Consider the following 21,675-nt stretch of genomic DNA (forward strand, 5'->3'; position numbering starts at 1 on the left):
TTATTCTAACATACTCCATGCTTTATGGTGGCATGCAAATTCCAAGTCTATCCCATCTTTCCTTCCCTCAGCCCCAACCAATCTTCAGGCTTCTGTTCAAACACCTCTTTGTTCACATGGCCTTTCCAGATTCCTAGTAAAAATTGATCTCTCCCTGATTAAAAAGACAATAATCCATGTGGGAGAAGAGATCTGGGACCCATAAAACCTTGTGTCATGACCATAAGCAACAAAAATTCATACTAATGTGTTATCTAAAGACAAATACAAAAATAGTCATAGCAGCTTCTTCAGAATAGCCCCTAACTAGAAAAAGATGACATTGTCCATGAAATAGATTAAACAAACAAACAAAACTTTGTGGTATAGACATACAATACAATACAATACAGCACAGCAAAAAAGAACTATCACTATTGGTAATATCATGGATAAATCTCAAAATGCTGAGTAAAGAAAACAAACAAACATATATAAGATTCCATTTAAATAAAGTAAAAAATAATCAAGAAGAGGGAATGGAGAGCAGGGTGATGGAGACAAGCAGGAGAAGGCTTTCAGGAATTCAATAATTCTCTATTTCTTGACTGAGATGGTGGCCACCTGGGTGTTCCCTTTGAGACACTATGTATCTTATGATTTGTGCACTTCTTTTGATCCTATATTTTACTTCAGTTAAAATATTTTTAATTTCAATTCTCAGGGCACCTGGGTGGCTCAGTCGGTTAAGCATCTGACTTCAGCTCAGGTCATGATCTCACAGTCCATGAGTTCAAGCCCCACAGTGGGCTCTGTGCTGAAAATGCAGAGCCCACTTCAGATCCTCTGTCTCTGTCTCTCTCTGCCCCTCCCCCACTCTCACTCTCTCTGAAAAATAAACATTAAAAGAAAAAAAAAAAAGAATCTATTCCCTTAAATAAAGTCTGAACACTACAGTCCCCTCTCTTTTCTCACCAGAAGACAGACCTTCGAAGAAACAATGCTCCTTTCCCTCAAGCACTAAGACAGCAGGACAGCTGCCTTCCGCACAGAACAGTAACATCAGTACACAGAGTGGAGGTGTAGACACTTGCCTGATGTTTAATAGCATCATACAGTAACTGTCTTCCAGAAGGGCTATCAAAATCTCCAACAATCCAAAAAGTTACAGGCCTAATGAAGGAATCATCTGTATAAAAAGAAAACAACATACTGAGTCGGAGGGAAAAAAGCACATTCCACGTTTCAGTATTGTTCTTAAGCCAAATAATTTCTGAAAACCATGCAAAAAATAAGAAAATGATGTTTAATAAAAATACAAAGAAGAAGTAGTGAAATTTCTCTACTAGAACGAAAGCAGGGTAACCTTCCAATTGGCTTAATTACAAGCTAGGAACATGCACTTATTAATTCTACTATGGGTTAGGCATCTGTTAGCATGTACAATGAAACATGTGGGTAACAGATCATAGTCTTTAATCATATGGATTTGTAACTTTCTGAAATAGAAATCTTTGCAAACATTTACACAAATTTTGTCTGCATTTGAAAAATTATCTACTGTTATCCACAGGTTCTAGAAAGTTCACAATAAAGTATCAATAAATTCTAAATCACAATGCTGCCTGAAACCACATAAGATAATTAAGAAAAGAAACAAAACATTCTAAAGTTTAAAGTTACCATAGATTTCCTTGGAGGACATTCCTAGACAGAGGTAAAGGAAAAAGAGTAGAAGAAAATGTCATTGCTATAACTGATGCCTACTGTAAAGTCAAAATTTTAAATAATGTCTAACATGATCAATCTTCTCTCTGCTCCATAGTCCCCCTAATGGTACAGCACTGTTCCAGGGCCCCTCAGAACCAATTTTCTTGAACCAAATGGAGCAATTGTTTTTATTCACATAGATCTAGGAAGCCAGAAATTCTCTCTAGGAGAAGACTAAAGCATAGATAAAAATAGCTGCCTAGGGGCAATGATCTCACAGTTTATGAATTTTAGCACAGAGCCTGCTTGGGCTTCTCTCTCTCTCTCTCTCTCTCTCTCTCTATCTCTCTCTCTCTCCCCGGCCCTCCCCCGCTTGCATAGGCATGGGCATTCTCTCTCTCTCTCTCTCAAAATACATAAATAAACATTTAAAAAAAAAGAGCTGCCTTAAATGACAGTCAGTGCTCTGAAGGAGTAATAAGTGGCTAGAGGGGGAAAACATCTGTCTGCCATTAAAATATCACTTCACACAACTTTAGCCTAACTAGCTGATTCCGTATTAAGATCAGTTTTAAAATATGCACAAGGATTCCTAGAACCAAGTTTATCCTATAAACCCTAAAAAAATTAAATCAGTGTTGTCACTGAAGAGGTAAGTCAAACTAATTTGCAATCCATTAACCCATGTTTACATCATAAATGTTTTCATTTTAAAATCACGAAAATAAGTTTCATTTGACCTTAATATCTAATATAAATTTATAAAAACATTTGAATTTTCAAAAACATACAAAAGAATTTTAAATAGGTATTTCCTAAATTCAAATCATTGAAGAAATAATGAAAAAAATTACGGAATCTCCAATAGACACTTAAAGATTCAATTACTTCTACAAATACTAAAAAAAAAAAAAAAATGCTGAATCCAAGATAAGCCAGAAATGGATTACCTTTCTTTGTCAGATAGTTCATACTATTGGCTATAGCAGCAGTTTTGCCTTGGGAATCCAAGACAGTAAATCTGGCATAGTCATCCACAAAAAAGTTATCTGAAAAAAAAATTGAAACAGATTTATAATTAACATGCCTAATTCAATCCAATGTTAATATTCAAATAATAAACTGATTTGACCATAATACAAGATTTATAAAAAACACTAAGTGAAATCTGTTGTTTCATGTTTACTGAACAACTTCACAAGACACCTACCCATTAATCACATTTTAAGACACAAAGTTAATAAAAAATGGACACATCCCATATAACTTTCATGTATGTATATACATACATGCACCACTTTAATGGTTTATATTTATTCTATTCCACCCCGATGACTCTACAACTAGAAACCAATCTCTTAATAAGATCCCCTAACTCCTTGTCTTCCTTCCATAGTCGACGCACCTGAGTAAGCCCTTCCCCATACCACTGGGCGATGGAGGGCAAGAGGGAGAATGATGGGAGAGAAGATCTAAGACTCTGACTTTCATTTTTTACACGTCTAACAAAATAATACAATTTTAGCTTTAATATAAACAAAAGGTCATTTTCATTCTTTTTAGACAAGTCTCTTCTCCAACTAATGGCCTCTGGCCATGCTCTTATCAACCATTTTTCCTTGGGTTACTCTAGCTAAAATCCCAATTTCATCGACTCATTCATTTGATCTGAACTACCCAGTAATTTCTTCCTACCTACAAAATGGTCTCTGTTCTGTATAATAAACCCTCTATGTCCAAGAATGTCCCCAATCTTCTGCATTACTGTGTTCCGACACAAATGCCACTCTTCTCTCACCATCCTCCAAGCACAGCTGGCTTATCCACCCCACCACCTATGTGTGTCCACCCATGCACCCATCTGTCCTTTCACTCAACCAACTATGCCTGGGGCCTACTATCCTTCCAGTCAGGATTCAAGTAAAAGGAAAGCAATGCGAAGTAAGAGCTCATGACATCATGCAGGGGAGGGGAAAAGGCTCCAGAAGACTTAAAGCCTTGAAACTTAGTATCCTTCTAAGAAGGTCCCAGGACAACAAAGGCCAAGGGCAGGGTAGGTAATAATAGAGCTAGGACCACTGGGTCAGAAGGATGCCGGCTGCTCCTCCAAGGACAGCTCCAACATGTTCATGAGGCAAACTGCATTTTCGGCCCTGTGAACCAGCATCACTTCACAGCTGAGCACTACATTTAGTGGAGAAAGGTACCCCAAAACACTGAACTACTGTTGTGCTCCTTATTCAGGAGTACTCCAAAAAGAGTTCTTTACAGTTTAATTTTAAATGATGGAAACAACAAAAACTTAGAACAAAGACTCATAATACTGCTTGATTTGCTCTATTCAAACTAGTGGTAAAAAGCTAAAACCTAACTATGAAGAAACAGTTTATCTCACTCTCTAACCACTGCCTTTTTCAAACAGAAGCAGAGAGATGTCCCTCTTCCTCTAAAAGGAATTTGGTTTCAAGTTGATTAAAGACAGCTGCCATAAAGGAACAACCACACCTGGAGCTGTGTGCATCACACCCACCACAGCAGCAAAGGCCCTTGGCTTGGACTTCTCTGTTATGCTTATCTTTCTCACCCAGTGACATCCCCAGGGCGAGTGACAACAGCTCCACCTCATTTCCAGCTATTTGCTGAAGTGGCCTTCAAAGTCACAAGGAAAGGCAGAAGGAAGACACTGTTCACACAACTACCTCTGGAAAGGTATTCTTGTGGAAACAACGCAAACATCCATCAACTGAGGATTAGGTAAGCCAAATGTGGACTGTCCATCTAAGAAAACATCAGCCATAAAAAGGCATGAAGTACTGAGACATGCTGCAACATGGGTAAACAATAACTTTATGCTGAGTGAAAGAAGCCAGTCACAGAAAACTTGAATTATATGGCATATCCAGTAGAAAACTCCCTTAGAAACAGACACTAGGTCAGCGGTTGTGAGGGGAAATGGAGAGTAGCTACTAATGGTTACATGATTTCTTCTTGGGGCAACGAGATATATTCTAAAATTAGACAGTGATGATTAGACAACTGAGAATATGTTAAAACTGTGTGCTTTAAAATGTGTAAGTTTTCAAAAGGCTGAGTTTTGTGGCATGTACACTATGTCTCAATGAAGGTTTATTTTTAGACAGGTATTCCTAGCTTCTCAGAGTAAAACCACCTGAGGTGTTCGTCCACATCACTGCTGGCTGATTCTAGAACAAAGATGAAGAAAAGACAGCTGCTTAACAGCTCTACAACTGTAAAAAAAAAAAAAAAAAAATACAGATGTAGTCTCATCACCCAAGGCCTGTTTAACTGGCATTTAAAAGACAATGGATTTTTTCAAAGCTTACAAGGATTTATCTATATAAACTTGGAGAAAATTCTTGTGAATTTAGAGGCTAATATTATGAATTAAAACATAAGACTGTGTCACAATCTTAGGTTATCTTCTGAACATTACAATCCAACAGATGCAAAGGTTCTGAAACATAAATCAAAAAAGGTCCGAAGTTCTTCCTGAAATGATCCTTACTGGTTGCTGTTAAATCCAGGTATTCTCGCTCAGATGTCAAAATCCTCGAATTGATTCGTGGAACAACATTTGGCTGATTCATGATATACTCTACCACATCCTGATCATGGGACAATTCACCCTAAAAGGAAAAAAGGAACTGGTGGGAGTGGAACGAGCATTAAACCAATTACAGCAATAATCATTTATTAGGCACTAAAAAGCATTAACTTTATACTGGTAAGAGCCAAAAACTGAAGTTCTCATGTTATAGGTCCCTATCACTGCCAAGCACAGCTTGACATGTTATTTATGTATATTACCTTTAACTCTGCATCAACACGAAGCCAATGTTCGTGACATCCATTTTAAAGATGGAAGCTGAGGTATAGAAAGGTGACATACCTTACCAAAGAGCTAAGAGGATCCAAATATGAAATGCAAACCCATGTTTCTGTGGTCTCTCCACACATCACTGTTCTTCCCCCAGAAATAAGCAAACTCTACAAACTAGATAAAAGTTAACATAAAAAAAAAATCCATCCTAAGATCTGCTCATAGTTAGCCTCTCTCCAAAGGAAAAAGGCAAATGCCTTCTTTTAAGCACTTAACGTATTTTATAAAAATCACTACAAGCTTTTTGCAACCTCAGGCATCCAAGTAATGCTACATTTCCAGAGTCACAATTACACAGCAGGGAGGAAAAATCACTTATCGTTTTCTCTTCCTTTTCATGCCTCTCAGATACACAGAAATACTTGTACTCCATGAAGTGATCTCAAATCGAAGCGTAAATGGCTATGGAAACTTGCAAGTTCTCACACTCAAAATATTTCATACAAAACCATATTTGAAAGCAATTTTCGAGGAAGAGATAGATGTGAATCAAATATACACAGTCAAGTCTAAAAAACTCCAATCAGTCATCTTCTGTGGCTACTGATTATCCCAAGAAAGAGAAATCATATGCAAATTCTCAAACTATAAACTAATAATGAGTCTGTGAACCATCCATACAACCCAACAGACTTACAGAGGTACTAGATGACTTAGTAGAGATGTACACCCCCATGTATACAACTTTGGTCTCTATTATAAATCTGAATTGATTCCAGTTAGAAGCCTAGCCAGCTGAGGGAAAGCAATTTGGCAACATCTATCAAAATTTTAAATGTACATAACTTTTGATGCAGCCTGTCTACACACACACACACACGCACGCACACACACACAATGATTATTTCTAAGAGAAGATGAATGGCAGGCAAATAGGAGTGAATGGGTAAGTTTCTCTTCATTTATACCTCTATACACATTTTGAATTTCATACCATCTGCATATTGTACCTTTTTACAGTGACTCTAATTCAAAATTTTAAATGTATCATACCCTTTGACAAAACAATTCCAAAAATTGATATTTCTCAAAAAAATAAATAAATAAATAAGGTACAAAGATATACATATGAGACTATTCGCTGCAGCACTATTTATAACAGTACAACTTTACAAGCAATGTCCAATATCAGGGGATGAAATAAATGATTGTTCATTCTTTTTTTTTTTAAGTTTATTTATTTGTTTTGAGAGAGACAGACAGACAGAGAGAGAGAGACAGCACATGAGCCAGCATGCAAGTGAGGGGGTGCAGAGAGAGAGGAAGAGAGAGAGAATCCCAAGCGGACTCTGTGTCATCAGTGGAGAGCCCAACACAGGATTCAAACCCATGAACTGTGAGATCATGACCTGCGCTGAGATCAAGTCAGACACTTACATGACTAAGCCACCCAGGCGCCCCAATTATTGCTCGTTCTTAAAAAACTATGCAGCAATCTAAAAGTACTGACATAGAGCTGTATGTTCAGAAACACAAAGCTAAAACGTATTCAATTAGAAAGGTAAGCTAAAAAATACAAATGTAAACATATATTTCAACATACATGAAGTCACAAAGAGTTATTTCTCTAAGGACTGAGATGAAGGGAAGAACTTTCATTTTTACTTTACACACTTGAACATTCTCCCCAATTTAGTATCTTCTAAATATGTACAGGAGCACATATGACTTATGCCATAATATTTAAAACAAAACTTTCTTTAGCTAGACCAAACCAAACTTCTCACTGGCAATATAAGGAAAAACAGAGGAAAACTAGCATTCAAAAAGGGAATATTTGAAAATGACCATTCTTTTAAACAATAGGTATGTTGGTGTCTAAAAACAGAAAAACTCTTCTGAATTTTTACATCCAACAATGTTGTAAAAGAAATGGTTTAAGTGGATGCTGGAAAACAAAAATGTTTGAATTATCTTTCATCTTTTTATTAATATCACTTGAACAAAGAAAGTAATTATCAATTCTTCTAGACTATTCTTAACTTTGGAAAATTAAGCCAAATTCATTCAAATAAAAACTATGTTTTCATATTTTATTTCAGTAGCTCCATGAATAATAAATTCCCTAGTAAACTACCAGGATAGGTCCTCATTCATAAGGAGACATGTAATAGAATTTAGCCAACACTTTTTATGTTTTTGGGGCTTGTTTTAATAAATGCACTAACAATCAGCACAATAAATAGCTTCTTTTAAAAATATATTTCTGGTCTTTTCAACATATGGTGCTGGAAAAACTGTATACCTACATGCAAAAGAATGAAGTGAGACCCTTACACCATGCACAAAAATTAACTCAAAATAGATCAAGGCTGCAACTATAAAATTCTTGGAAGAAAACTTTGGAGAAAATCTTCAAGACATTGGATTTGACAATGACTTCTCGGCACACCAAAATCACAGTCAACAAAAGAAAAAACAGGTAGACTGGACTTCAACAAAACTCAAAACTTTTGTGCATCAAAGGACGCTATCAAAAAAGTGAAGAAGACAACAGAATGGAAGAAAATATTTGCAAATCACATCTGATAAGGGATAAATATCCAAAATATGTAAGAAACTACACTTCAACTACAAAAAAAAAAAAAAAAAAAAAAAAAGCCTAATTTGAAAATGAATAAAGGACTTGAAGGGACATTTCTTCAAAGAAGATATACATATGGCCAATAAGCAAATGAAAAGATGCTCAGTCTCTTTAGTCCTTAAGGAAATGCAAATAAAAACCACAATAGGATACCACTTCACACAAACTAGAATGGCCATTATCAAAATAATAGAAAGTAGGGATACCTAGGTAGCTCAGTCCCTTGAGTATCAGGCTCTTGATTTTGGCTCAGGTCATGATCCCAGGGTTGTAGGATGGAGCTCTAGTCGGGATCTGTGCTAAGCTTGGAACCTGCTTAAGATCCCTTATCCCCACCCCTCCCCCTCTTCTCTTTCCCCAGCTCTCTCTCTCTAAATTAAAATTTTTTTCAATGTTTATTTTTTTGAGAGAGAGACAGAGTGGGAGCAGAGGAAGGGCAGAGAGAGAGGGAGTCAAAATCCGAAGCAGGCTCTAGGCTTTCAGCTGTCAGCACAGAGTCCAACCTGGGGCCTGAACCCATGAACCGTGAAATCATGACCTGAGCCGAAGTCAGCTGCTTAACCAACTGAGCCACCCAGGCACCCCTCTCTCTCTCCAAATTAAAAAAATAATAAATTATTTTTTAATAACAGAAATTAACAACTGTCAGTAAGGATGTGGAAATAATGAAATTTTTGTGTATTTGTTGGTAAAAATGTGAAATGGTATGGCTGCTATAAAAACCAGTCCAGTAGTTCCTCAAAATGTTAAAAGATAGAATATCCATAAAATCCAGCAATTTTCCTAGGTATATACCCAAAAGAATTAAAAGCAAAGACTTGAACAGATATTTATACACCAATGCTCACAGCAGCATTGTGAACTAGCCAAAAGGTGGAAACAACCCAAATGTCCAAAACATGAATGGATAAATAAAATGTAGTATATACATATCATTCCATTTTATAGGAAGGAAATAAATTCTGACATGCTACAACACATATGAACCTTAAAATAAGCAAGACACAAAAATGACAAATATTCTATGATGCCCTCTAGAAGAGGCAAACTCATAAACACAAAAAGCAGGAGAGTAGTTATCAGTAGATGACAGAAGCCAGCAATGAGGAATTATTATTTAATGGGTAAACGGTTGCTGTTTGAGATGATCAAATATTCTGGTGATGGATAGTGGTAAATGCTGCATAATACTGAATGTACTTATTATATCTCTATGCATAATTTAAAGTGGTTAAAATGATAAACTTTTATGCTTTATATATTTTACTACGATAAAAATACTGTGAGAGTGACATTGAGCAGAATGATAGAGTGATGATCTCTAAAAGCCCCTCCTCAAAAAACAAAAAACAAAAAAATCATCAAGGACACTAGAAAAAAATCAATTTTTTTCAAAACTCTGGAAATTAACCAAAGGCTTGCAAAATTCCAAACACTTTTATTCAAAATATGGCTAAATCCTGGTAGCAAAAATAACCTTCAAGACACTTTAACTTGCCCTATTGCTATCTACCTCTCCCAGCTACACAGGAGCCTTGAAAACCAGTAACTCTGAAATAAATGTAAATACCAGCAGACTAGGAATATTCCCAGGTGCTCTCTCCAGTTGAGCTGAATTAGATCATATTGTGCCAACAGCTTTTTCCTAGGTATCTTTGTCAAAAGAATCAGGAGCAATTGTTTAATATCTCAGTTGCTTGAAGTGGTGACAAACGTTGGGCTCACATGAAGTGGCAAAAACATAAAAGAAAAAGCTTGGGAATGAGATGTCCATAACAGGTTTTGAAAGGCTCTCACATATTCCTTGGAATCTAAAAGGCCAAATGCACAGTGTCCAGGGATGTGTTTAAGCTCAAGAAAAATCTTAGAAGGCCCTAACGCTCTCACTTCTGACTAACCTGACACTGTTCAAGCAAGAACTGAAGGCTACAACAGAGTTGTAAACTGCCTGGGGAAGGCTCAAGGAGCACCCCAACATGTATACAAACACTCCTGGGGAAAAACAGGAGACTTTCTTAGACTCTCGAATTTAAGAAAATTTCTGTTTATTCATTAGCTGACCAATAAGTTAACAAGCAGAGACTTATGCTACATGGGACAAAGAATACAGACTTTAAAGAATTAGCACGGGAAAGTCACAAAACAACCACTCCAACAACAGACCCTGGTAAGGCAGAGACCCTGATTTCTATAAGTATCACATTATATTAACGGAAATGCCCAGTTATCAACAAAAATTTAAAAGACGTACAAAAAAAATGACTATATGGCCCACACTAAGGAAAAGAACAGTTAGTATATATAGTTCCTAAAATAGCCCAAGTATTGGACTTACTCCACAAAGACTTTAAATCAGCTATTTTAAATATATCCAAAAAACTAAAGGAAATCCTGTCTCACAAACTAAAGGAAACTTTGGGACTTACGACTCACCAGATAGACTATATCAATAAAGAGAAAGAAATTATGGAAACGGACCAAATAGAAAAACCAGACTTAAACATACAATAACTGAAATTAAATATCCACTAGAAGGACTCAATAGCAGATTTTAGCCGACAGGGAAAAAAAAAACACCTCAGGAAACTTGAAGATATGTCAACTGAGATTACCCAGTCTAAGGAACAGAAAGGAAGAGACTTGTGGGATGCTACAGAGTATCAATATACATATCTGTCCAGAAGGAGAAGAAGGAAGAAAGAGACAGTTGTGTAATAAAGAATTTGTCTGGCTCCCTTGTTAAAGTAATCTCTTAATCCTGGAGTTTCCTGAGTAATAGGAGTGGCATCTTTGTTACTCATGGTAGGTCCCTCAGACCATACAGTTTATACTAATAAGGTGACTCATGGTGGGCCTTTCAACAGTTCACACTAATGAAACAATTCAATGAAGGCTGCCCAAGCCAGAAAGACCAACCATGCGATTAGAGGTTTGGGGCTATAGTATCAGTCTGAACTCCGGCAACAGCAAGAGGGGCTACAGATGGAATTCAATTACATAGCCAATGACAATCAATCATGGCTACATAGGAAGCCCCAATAAAAACTCTGGACACCAAAACTGGGCTGAGCTTCCTTGGCTGGCCATACCCCATGAGTTACCACACACCAGTGAACAGGAAGGATAATGTATCCTGACTTCATGGGGAGAAGATAACACAATCTTTGTTTGGAACCTTCCCAAACCTTGTCCTATGCACCTCACCCTTTGGCTGGTTCACATTTGCATTACTGTATCATCGTAACACAAATTGTAAGCATAGCATTATCCTGAGCTCTGTAAGCTCTTCTAGCAAATTACCAAAACTGAGGAGGATATTACGTGCCCCTGCATTTTTATCCAGTTCATACTTATTAAGGGTGACCGGGGGACCCCCAAACTTGTGCCCACTGTCTGTCCGAAGTGAGGGCATGCCTGTGGGAAATTGTGTCCTTAAACTGTCAAATTTGGCCTAACTCTGAATAGTTTGGTGTCAGAAGTCATTACAGGCAGAAATACTACTAGAAGAAATAATGACTGGTAAGCTCCTAATTTTGGTATTTAAGAAATGTAATGTACTCCAGTAGGAAAACTCATAGTTCCATACCTAGACATAATTAATGACATGTCAAAAGTGAAACACAAAGAAAGGATCCTGAAAACAGGAAAAGAGACTCCTAACCTCATAAGATTAACAGCTAGTTTCCAAGAGAACCCAGAGATCAAATGGCAATGGAATGACATATTAAAAGTGCTAAAAGGAAAAGACAGTCAACCAAGAATTCCATATCCAGGCAAACTATCACTCAATATGAAGGATAAACAAACACATTCCCAGAAAAACAAAAACAAAGAATTTTTCACTGGCATATGTAACCCAAAATAAACAGTAAGGAGATTCCCCGAAAATGAAAAGGCACACAAGATAATAAACTGAATCCCTACCAAAAAAAAAAAAAAAGAGTACAAGTAAACGTAACTATATAGGTAAATATAAAAAGGGTCTGAATGTATTTTTGTTTGTAGCTCTTTTTTCTATTTCACTTATGCGACAACAATAAAAGGCAACGCTTATAAACTGATACTGATGGGCATATAATAAAGATATAATTTGTATGACAATAACAACATAATGTGGGGAATAAACAGAGCTATATAAGAGCAAGGATTTGGTACACTAGTGAAATTAAGTTGGTATAAAAAATTTAACAACTATAGGGGTGCCTGGGTGGCTCAGTCAATTGAGTGACAGACTTCAGCTCAATTCACAATCTTGCAGTTTTCAAGTTCAAGCTCTGTGACAGGCTCTGTGCTGCCAGCTCAGAGCCTGGAGCATGCTTCAGATTCTGAGTCTCTCTCTCTCTCTGCCCCTACCCCACTCACACTCTGTCTCTGTCTCTCCCAAAAATTAAACATTAAAAAAAAAAACTATAAAAACATTACATAAAAATCATAATATACCGTATCAATAGATAAAGGACAAAACGACAGGATCACCACAGAAAAAGAATTTGACAAAATCTAACACACTCTGATGATTAAAAAAATTCAATAAACAAAGAACAGAAGAAAACTTCCATGAACTGACAAAGGGAATCCACAAAAAACCCATGGCTAATATACTTACAGGTGAAAAAGTAAAGCTTTCCCCCCTAACATCAGGAAGAAAACAAGGTTGTCCATTTACAGTTTTTATTCAGCATCATACTAGGAAGTTCTAGCCAGGCAATTACACAGAAGGAGGAAGAGGAGAAGGAGGAGGAGGAGGAGGAGGAGGAGGAGGAGGAGGAGGAGGAGGAGGAGGAGGAGAAGAGAAGAGAAGAAAAGAAGGAGGAGAAGAAGGAGAAGAAGGAGAAGAAGGAGGAGAAGGAGGAGGAGGAGGAGGAGGAAGAGGAGAAGGAGGAAGAGAAAGAGGACGAGTAGGGGGAGGACGAGGAGGGGGAGGATGAGGAGGAGAAGGGAGAGGGAGGAGGGGGAGGAGGAAGAGGAGGAGGGGGGAGGAGGAGGAGGAGGGGGGAGGAGGAGGAGGAAGGAGGGGAGGAGGAGGAAGGAGGGGAGGAGGAGGAAGGAGGGGAGGAGGAGGAAGGAGGGGAGGAGGAGGAAGGAGGGGAGGAGGAGGATGAGGGGGAGGAGGAGGAAGAGGGGGAAGAAGAGGAAGAGGAGGGGGAGGAGGAGGAAGAGGAGGGGGAGGAGGGGAGGAGGGGGAGGAGGAGGAGGAGGAGGGAGAGGAGGAGAAGGAGGAGGGGGAGGAGGAGAAGGAGGAGGGGGAGGAGGAGAAGGAGGAGGGGGAGGAGGAAGAGGATGAGGAGGAGGAAGAAGACGAGGAGGAGGAGGAAAAAGAGGAGAAGGAGGAAGAGGAGGAGGAGGAGGAGGAAGAGGATGAGGAGGAGGAAGAAGAGGAGAAGGAGGAGGAAAAAGAGAAGGAGGAGGAAGAAGAGGAGAAGGAGGAGGGGGGGAGGAGGAGGGGGGGAGGAGGAGGGGGAAGGAGGAGGGGGGGAGGAGGAGGGGGGGAGGAGGAGGGGGGGAGGAGGAGGGGGGGAGGAGGAGGGGGGGAGGAGGAGGAGGAGGGGAGGAGGAAGAGGAAGAGAAGGAGGAGGGGAGGAGGAGGAGGGGGAGGAGGAGGAGGGGGAGGAGGAGGAGGGGGAGGAGAAGGAGGAGGAGGGGAGAGGAGAAGGAGGAGGGGGGGAGGAGAAGAAGAAGGAGAGGGAGGAAAAGAAGAAGCAGGAGAAGGAGAAGCAGAAGGAGGAGGAGGAGGAAGAGGAGGAGGAGGAGGAGGAGGAAGAGGAGGAGAAGGAGGAGAAGGAAGAGGAGAAAGAAGGAGGAGGAGAAAGAGAAGGAGGAGAAAGAGAAGGAGGAGAAGAAAGAGAAGGAGGAGAAGAAAAAGAAGGAGGAGAAAGAGAAGGAGGAAGAGAAAGAGAAGAGGAGGAGGAGGAGAAGGAGGAGGAGAAGGAGGAGGAGAAGGAGGAGGAGAAGGAGGAGGAGGAGGAGAAGGAGAAGGAGAAGGAGAAGGAGAAGGAGAAGGAGAAGGAGAAGGAGGAGGAGGAGGAGGAGGAGGAGGAGGAGGAGGAGGAGCAGAAGGAGAAGAAGAGAAAGACATCCTGATTGAAAAGGAAGAATCAATACTATGTTAGATGACATGCTTTTGTCAGTAAGATGACAATATTTTCCACATAGAAAGTTTCAAAAAAAAAAAAAAGGCTATTAGAATAAAATGAGTTCAACAAGATTGCAGCATATAAGATCAATATACAAAAATCAACTGTATTTCTATTCACTATCAATGAATGATCCAAAAATTAAATTAAGGAGGCACCTGGGTGGCTCAGTCAGTTAAGCATCCAACTCCTGATTTCAGCATGTATCATGATCTCATGGTTCTGTGATTTTGAGCCCCACATTGGACTCTATGCTGAGAGTGTGAAGCCTGCCTGGGATTCTCTCTCCTCTCTCTCTGCCTCTCCCCAACTCACAAAGTGTCTCCCTCCCACCTCCCTGTCTCTCAAAATAAACATTTTAAAAGTTTTAAAAATATTAAATTAAGGAAATAATTCCACTTATAGCATCAAAAGGACAAAATACTAACAAATAAATTTAATGAAAAAAGTGTAGACTCCTTCATTGGAAACTACAAAACATCACTGAAAGAATAACAAGACCTAAATAAATGGAAATACATCCTGGGTTCATGGGTTAGAAAATTCAATATTGCCAAGATGTCAATATTCCTCAAACTGATCTACAGATTCAATGCAATTCTTATCAAAACCAAACGGTCCCTTTTGGCAGATACTGACAAGCTACTCCTACAATTCATAAAAAAAAAATGAAGGGGACACAGACAAGCCAAATAATCTTTTAAAAAAGTAAAAAAGAGAAAGAAAAACCCAAAGTTGGAAAATTCATACTTGATTACAATGGTAGTCAAGACTGTAAGGGGGGGAAAAAAAAAGACCGTGAAGTATTTACATAAGAACAAATATATAGATGAATGGAAAACAAGACAGTTCAAAAATAAATCTATACATTGGAGCACCTGGCTGACTCGGTTGAACACCTGACTCTTGATTTTGGCTCAGGTCATGATCCCAGGGTCATGTAATCAAGCCCTGCATTGGGCTCCACACTCAGTGTGGAGCCTGCTTAAGCTTCTCTCTCCCTCTGCCCCTCTCCCCTGTTCATGCACTTTCTTTCTAACAAAATATAATAAAATAAATAAACCGATACGTTAATGTTCAATTTATTTTTGACAAGGGTGCCATGACAATTTAATGGGAGAAGAGTATTCTTTTCAATAAATAGTATTGGGACAACTGAATATCCCAAAAGACATCCAGTTGCATGCCAAATTGGATAGGATAAAAAAAAAAAAAAAAAAAAAAAAAATGTGGACTCCTACCTCACACCATATAAAAAAACTAACTGAAAATACAACCAAGAACTAAATTTAAGAGGGAAAACTATAAAACAGAAGAAACACAGGCATAAATCTTCGAGGCCTAGAATTAAACAATAATTTTGTACATACGGCACAAACAGCACAAGGAACAAAAGAAAAAAAACAAATTGGACCTAATCAAAATTTAAAACATCTGTGCTTTAGAAGACACCACCAAGAAAGTGAAAAGACAAACCATGAAATTACAGAAAATATTGGCAAATCCTATATATAAGGGATTGGTACCCAGAACACATACAGAACTCATAACAGTAACAAAACAAGTAGCCCAATTAAACACAGGCAAATAATTTTAATAGACATTTCTCCAAAAAAGATATAAGTGCTCAATAAGCATGGGAAACAAAGCTCAACCTTATTCATGTTTGAGTAATGCAAGTGAAAACCACAATACAATACCACTTCATACCCATTAGGATATAATCAAAGAAACACACAGTATCGATTGTTGGCTAGAATGTGGAAAAAGTAGATAGAACCTGCACACATTGTTGGTAGCAAAGTATAATGCTTTGGTGCTGCCCCTTTGGAAAACAGTCGAGCAGTTCCTCAAACTGTTGAAAACAGAATTACTACATAAATAGGCAATTCCACTTCTACGTAGAATGGACACACAAGACAAATAAGAACATGTCTACACAAAAACTTGTGTTTGATTGTCTACGGCAGCATTATTCACAGTAGCCAAAAAATGGAAACCTAAATATACATCAACTGATGAACGGATTTTTAAAATGTGGTACATCCATTCTAGGAACTATTATTTGGCCATAAAAAGAAATGAAGTACTGATACATGCTCCATCAGGGATAAACCTTAAAAACATTATGCTAAGTGAAAGAAATCAGACATATAAGACCACATATTCAATGATTCCATTTATATTAAATGTCTCAAATAGGCAAATCCATAAAGAAAATAGATTTGTGGTTGCCAGGGGCTACTGTAGGGGAAATTGGGAGAGTGAATGCTACAGTGTGTTGGATTTTCAAGGGGTGGTAATAATATTCTAACATTAGACAGAGGTGACAGTTGCATAAACTCTATGTATACACTAAAAACACTGAACTTTCCACTTTAAAAGATTGAGTTTTATGGCACGTGAATTACCCGTCTCAGCAGTAAATGTGTGTATGTGTATACAAATATTTGAGTCTTTCCTAAGTCAAAATTCCCTACCAGTAAAACAAATGTCTCTTAGAAATGCTAACTACTTTAAAATGTTTTAAACAAACATTTAAACATTTAATCTTGAAAACAATAAACTTAGCTGTTTCAAATACAATGCACAAAGTCTCATGAATATTCTCAATATAGCAGAACTTGCTGGGAGTCTACAAACCAACTATAAGTGGTGTATGAAAAACAGTAATACTTACAGAATATTCTTGCTTACTACAGAGACTACAAAAACATAAGCAAACCATTCTCTTTCAAAATCAGCCTTGAAATACCACTCACCAAGTATACTGCTCTCTGGAAAAAGGTTGTGGTCTCCAGGATTTTGTGCATTGTGATGGTTTCCAACTCATCAGGATCTAGCTGTTCCTTTTCAAAGGGCATTCCGTTGAACAGAACAACAGGCAGTGGACCAACCCCAGTCTGCTCATAGTAGCCTCTCGCTTCCTGAAACACAAGGGACCACAAACAACATGTTTTGTCCTTTGTGAGACAAACAAAATAAAGCATATTTTTCATACATACGTGTGCTAACAAAAAAAGCAAAATCAACAGAAATATAGTTACCAAGAAATAACTAAAAACATTAAAAAAATGTCAGAAGTGACATAGTTAATATCCTACTGGGTAATCTGGAATTGAATTATTGAGTTTTTGTAAAACCACAAGCCTTGCCAATTAGAAAGTAATTTGGGGGTGACGGTACTTTGAAGCTGTCCAGGCTACCAAACCTTAATTACGTATACTATAGCTAAGATTGTAAAAACACACCCTTTAACAAAGATGGAGACACTGTATCTTGGCTATCCAAAGCAGTAGCCACTAACCACATGTTACTACTGAGCACCTAAAATTAATTAATTTCCATTTTAAAAGCCACATGTGAGAAAAAAAAAAGCCACATGTGGCTAGAGGCTACATAATGCACAGCACAATGACAGACTGCTGTAAATTATGAGTGCTCCTGTGCAGACAGCCTGAGATGAAATATTTACACTCCAATCTAAATTAAAGAGGATCCGTGTCATTAACAAAGAAATTACACTTTTAAAAAACAAAACAAGGCTGATGGGAAGACAGTGCTTAAAAATTGCTCCATAATATACTAAACCTCATCTTCTTCTAAGACAAAAGAGGTTCCTTTTCAGGGAAATGCCAGGCCAACAAAAAGGCAAACAAGCCTACAATGAAGAGTCTTCTCTGATTGTCAATATAGGTTCATTCCCCCTAGATACCAACCACAGACCCAAGACTAGCTTGCCAGAGTAAAACCCACATTACTATGCAAGATGTAAAAAGCATTCCTTAAAACATTCTTGTTAGACATCTTTTAACTGATACTTTCTGAAAATAATAGAATTATATATAGCCTCTATTGTAGATATCACAAATAGAAAAGTACTTCAGCTGGATAACTGGTAATCAGCAGCAGCAACAGACTGGTTAGTTTCTAATCAGATCTGGCCACAGTAGTATCTGATGGGACAGACTTACCAGATGGACTCTAATATGGCACAAGGAGAAAGGCCTTCTAGGTTGATTCCTACCATTTCTATCTACCATAGTATAAACTTTTAAAATTTACACTTACAAAATTCTTACCATGTTAATTCTGTTCTTTGATGTCTCAACTATTTCGAAGATATTCATCAAAAACTCAATTCTAATATACTCTGAGTTTTGAAAATAATCCCCCCAACAAAACAAAACAAAACAATACCCACATTATAACTCTAAGCAACAATAAGTGACACTGGTTTTCTCTGGAAATGGCAACTAAGTGAAAATCAGGAGAGGGACATGTTTTGACTATATACCTTCTTTCCTGCAAAGCATAAATAACTTACCAGACCAAATAACAGAATGTAGCCTAATTACCAAAAAGCCAAACTTAAAAATTACATATGAGAAGTTCTATCAATAACTAAAAATGTTAACTATAAATAATTTTAAAACCTTAATAATTACAGGTAAGGTCTTATGAATGAGCTATTCAAATGGTAACAGATTAATAAGGACCCAGAGTTAACATAGCAAATGCAAAACGTCTTTATGTATAAGGTAGAAATTAAATATCATTATCTTACTACCTTGAAAGATACAAATATACACCTATAGACTATCTTCAGTTTATAAATTCTACTTTAATTGTACTGCCTAGTTTTAAAAATAATTACAACTTTCAAATACACAGAGGATATCATAGCTTCAGATTTATAACAAAACATACAGAAATTTATAAGTGTAGTAACAACTGCTAAATGAAATCATTCCTCCTTTAAAAAACTTTCAAAAGAATCTTCTCTTGGGTTTTTTCATATGCGGAGGTACAACTCCTACACTTTTGAAAATCTTATTAATCATTAGATTCTTAGGACTTCTGGGAATCTCACAACATCCCTGTCATGAAAGTATATGTTTACCCAAGCAGCTGGGAAACTAAGTGGCATAAATACAAAGAAGATGATCTGCTTACATGGGAAGGGCCTCTAATCAGTTCTTTTCTTGGAAAAGAACCAAGTCTAAGGAAATTACTGAGGAGCTAGGTCTGTTATACATTTATTTGACTCCTCAGTAAAATCAAGATTTCAACACATGTGAAAAATATCCTTTTTCCCAATATGTCTAATATTTTTCAAGAAAATACAATCATCCACAATAAAAAGACAACTATATACTGCTTCTTCGTAGGATGAGAGAAAATTAAAGTGAAACGTTTTCCAGGTGGGGGGATGGGTGAACAGAATCACTTATGATGAGCGCCAAGTAATGTATAGAATTGTTGACCCATTATATTGTACACCTGAAGCTAATATAATACTGTATGTTAATTACACTTGAATTAAAAAATTTGGAGGCACCTGAGTGGCTCAGTCGGTTGAGCATCCAACTTCGGCTCAGGTTATGATCTCATAGTTCATGAGTTCAAGGCCCACATCAGGCTCTCTGCTGTCAGCACAGAGCCTGCTTTGGATCCTCTATTCCCCTCTCTGACCCTCCCTACTTGTGCTCTCTCAAAAATAAATAAAACATTAAAGACAAATTTTTTTAAAAAACAACATAAGATCTAACGTTAAAGTGGTAAAAAGCAAGCAAGCACATTGGGAGAAAATCCAGCATTTCTCTAAGGGAAAAAAAATAATAAAGCTAGACATTTTCCAAATGTAAAATATGAGAAAACTTCATGAACTCCCTCAATTCTTTGGTATTACCAAAGTGGTCCTTCTTTTATTTCACCTATTCTTTTTTTACAGAGTGCTACTCTTGCTGTTTGTGTCTATCTGGAAAATCACTGGGTACCACATCAGTTTTATTTGATTTTAAAAACCACATAAGGCAACTGAGTGAACGGAAGAATGCAATACAACAATGGGATGCTCTTCAGCCCTCAGTAGATCTCATGACCAGCTGCAACCCAAAACCTGACCTGATACACCTTAAAACAAGGGGACTGAACACTAAAGCAGAAGTGACATCAGTATCGTGGCTGAACAGGACATCCCTCATTGGTGGCCCCCAATCCTGAACAACAATTTGGTATCTATCCACAACGAAAGTGCCTTTGTGGAAGCCTTGGAATCCAGCACCATATGCCAAGGAAACCAGAAGAAGGCTCACCCACCTGAGCATCAGGTAACAGGCATACAGACTTCAACCCTAGCTGTGGACCCTACGTTGGCTCATTAACTGGCTCCACCTTCTCCCAGCCATAGTCTGAGAAGCCCTAGAAAAAACTGTCTTAAACAATCACCTTCAGACAAGACAGTCTTTGTGTAAGTCCAGGTTTCCAGCGCAGAAGTTCCAATACATCACTCGAGCAAAAAAAATATGAGATTGGATGCACTGGAGAAGAAGATCCACCCTCTGCCAAAGCAGCAAGAGAGATCTTCTGGGCCCATGATTTCTCCTGTAGGGGTAACTGAGAACAAGTGAGCAAACACTCAACTTCCCCAGCTATATGGGACATTGCCAAAGAGGCTCATTTCTCTCTCACCCCATCGAGAGTACTCAATTGTGAGCTGTGTGACTGAGAGTAGAAAGACGCTGGGGGAGGACTGCAGACAGTACTCTCAGAAAGCATTTAAAGGGGATGGATCCTAGGGCGCCTGGATGACTCAGTCTGTTAAGCGTCCAACTTTGGCTCAGATCTCATGCTTCGTGGGTTTGAGCCCTGCATCAGGCTCTGTGCTGACAGCTTGGAGCTTGGAGCCTGCTTCAGATTTTGTGTCTCCCTTTCCCTCTGCTCCTCCCCCACTCACACTCTGTCTCTCTCTCTCTCAGAAATAAATAAACATTCAAAAATAAAAAAATAAAGGGGATGGATCCCAATTACTCTATCACGGACTCCCATCAAGAAGCCACCCATAAGCCACTGTGGACACTTCATCCACAGATCCCACCAAATGGCTACAGGCAGACACTCACAGCACTCGGCTCACCTCACCCACACTCACCCTCCCCCTGTAGCCAGCTCCATGTGTATGCTCCTGACAGTGTTGGCAAGAGTGAATTTTGCCAGATGGCTAGTGAGCAAGCACAGAAAGCCAGCCCAAACACGTGGGCCAGAGACAGACAAAATACATGAGCTTTAGGGCCACCTTGGGGAAAATAAAAGAAAGGCAGTCAGCACCCAGCCTTGGGCACTGTAGAATTGAGAGGTTACACATGCTTAAGAATTCTGTACAAGAAAGAACAAGTATGGAGCATATGTATTCACAGATGGCCTAAGAAAGCCTCAAAATTCCTAGCAGGTCTGACAGAAAGTACTTCTCTCCCAAAGGCAGTTAGTAAAGACTGCAGGAGGTGACTGCTACCTCAAATCAAAGAAAGCAACACAAAACTATAAGGAACATCAAGAAAGCGTGATAGCATCAAAGGATTGCAATA

General features: G+C 38.3%; 1 protein-coding gene across 2 annotated transcripts in view; it reads right to left on the reverse strand.

The window, feature by feature from the left end:
* UGGT1 (UDP-glucose glycoprotein glucosyltransferase 1) overlaps positions 1–21,675 on the reverse strand; it is a 111,267-nt gene that overhangs the window by 42,945 nt on the left and 46,647 nt on the right. The window contains exons 18-22 of one of the 2 annotated variants that reach the window (XM_042954057.1): positions 17,071–17,235; positions 5,216–5,336; positions 2,640–2,738; positions 1,663–1,686; positions 1,074–1,168 (exon numbers count right to left, since the gene is read on the reverse strand). In XM_042954057.1, coding sequence (XP_042809991.1) covers positions 1,074–1,168; positions 1,663–1,686; positions 2,640–2,738; positions 5,216–5,336; positions 17,071–17,235 — 504 coding nt within the window. The remainder of the gene's footprint in view (positions 1–1,073; positions 1,169–1,662; positions 1,687–2,639; positions 2,739–5,215; positions 5,337–17,070; positions 17,236–21,675) is intronic. The other variant, XM_042954058.1, reaches the window with a different exon arrangement.

This window comes from Panthera leo, chromosome C1 (assembly GCF_018350215.1).
Source record: "Panthera leo isolate Ple1 chromosome C1, P.leo_Ple1_pat1.1, whole genome shotgun sequence".
NCBI classification, from domain to species: domain Eukaryota; kingdom Metazoa; phylum Chordata; class Mammalia; order Carnivora; family Felidae; genus Panthera; species Panthera leo.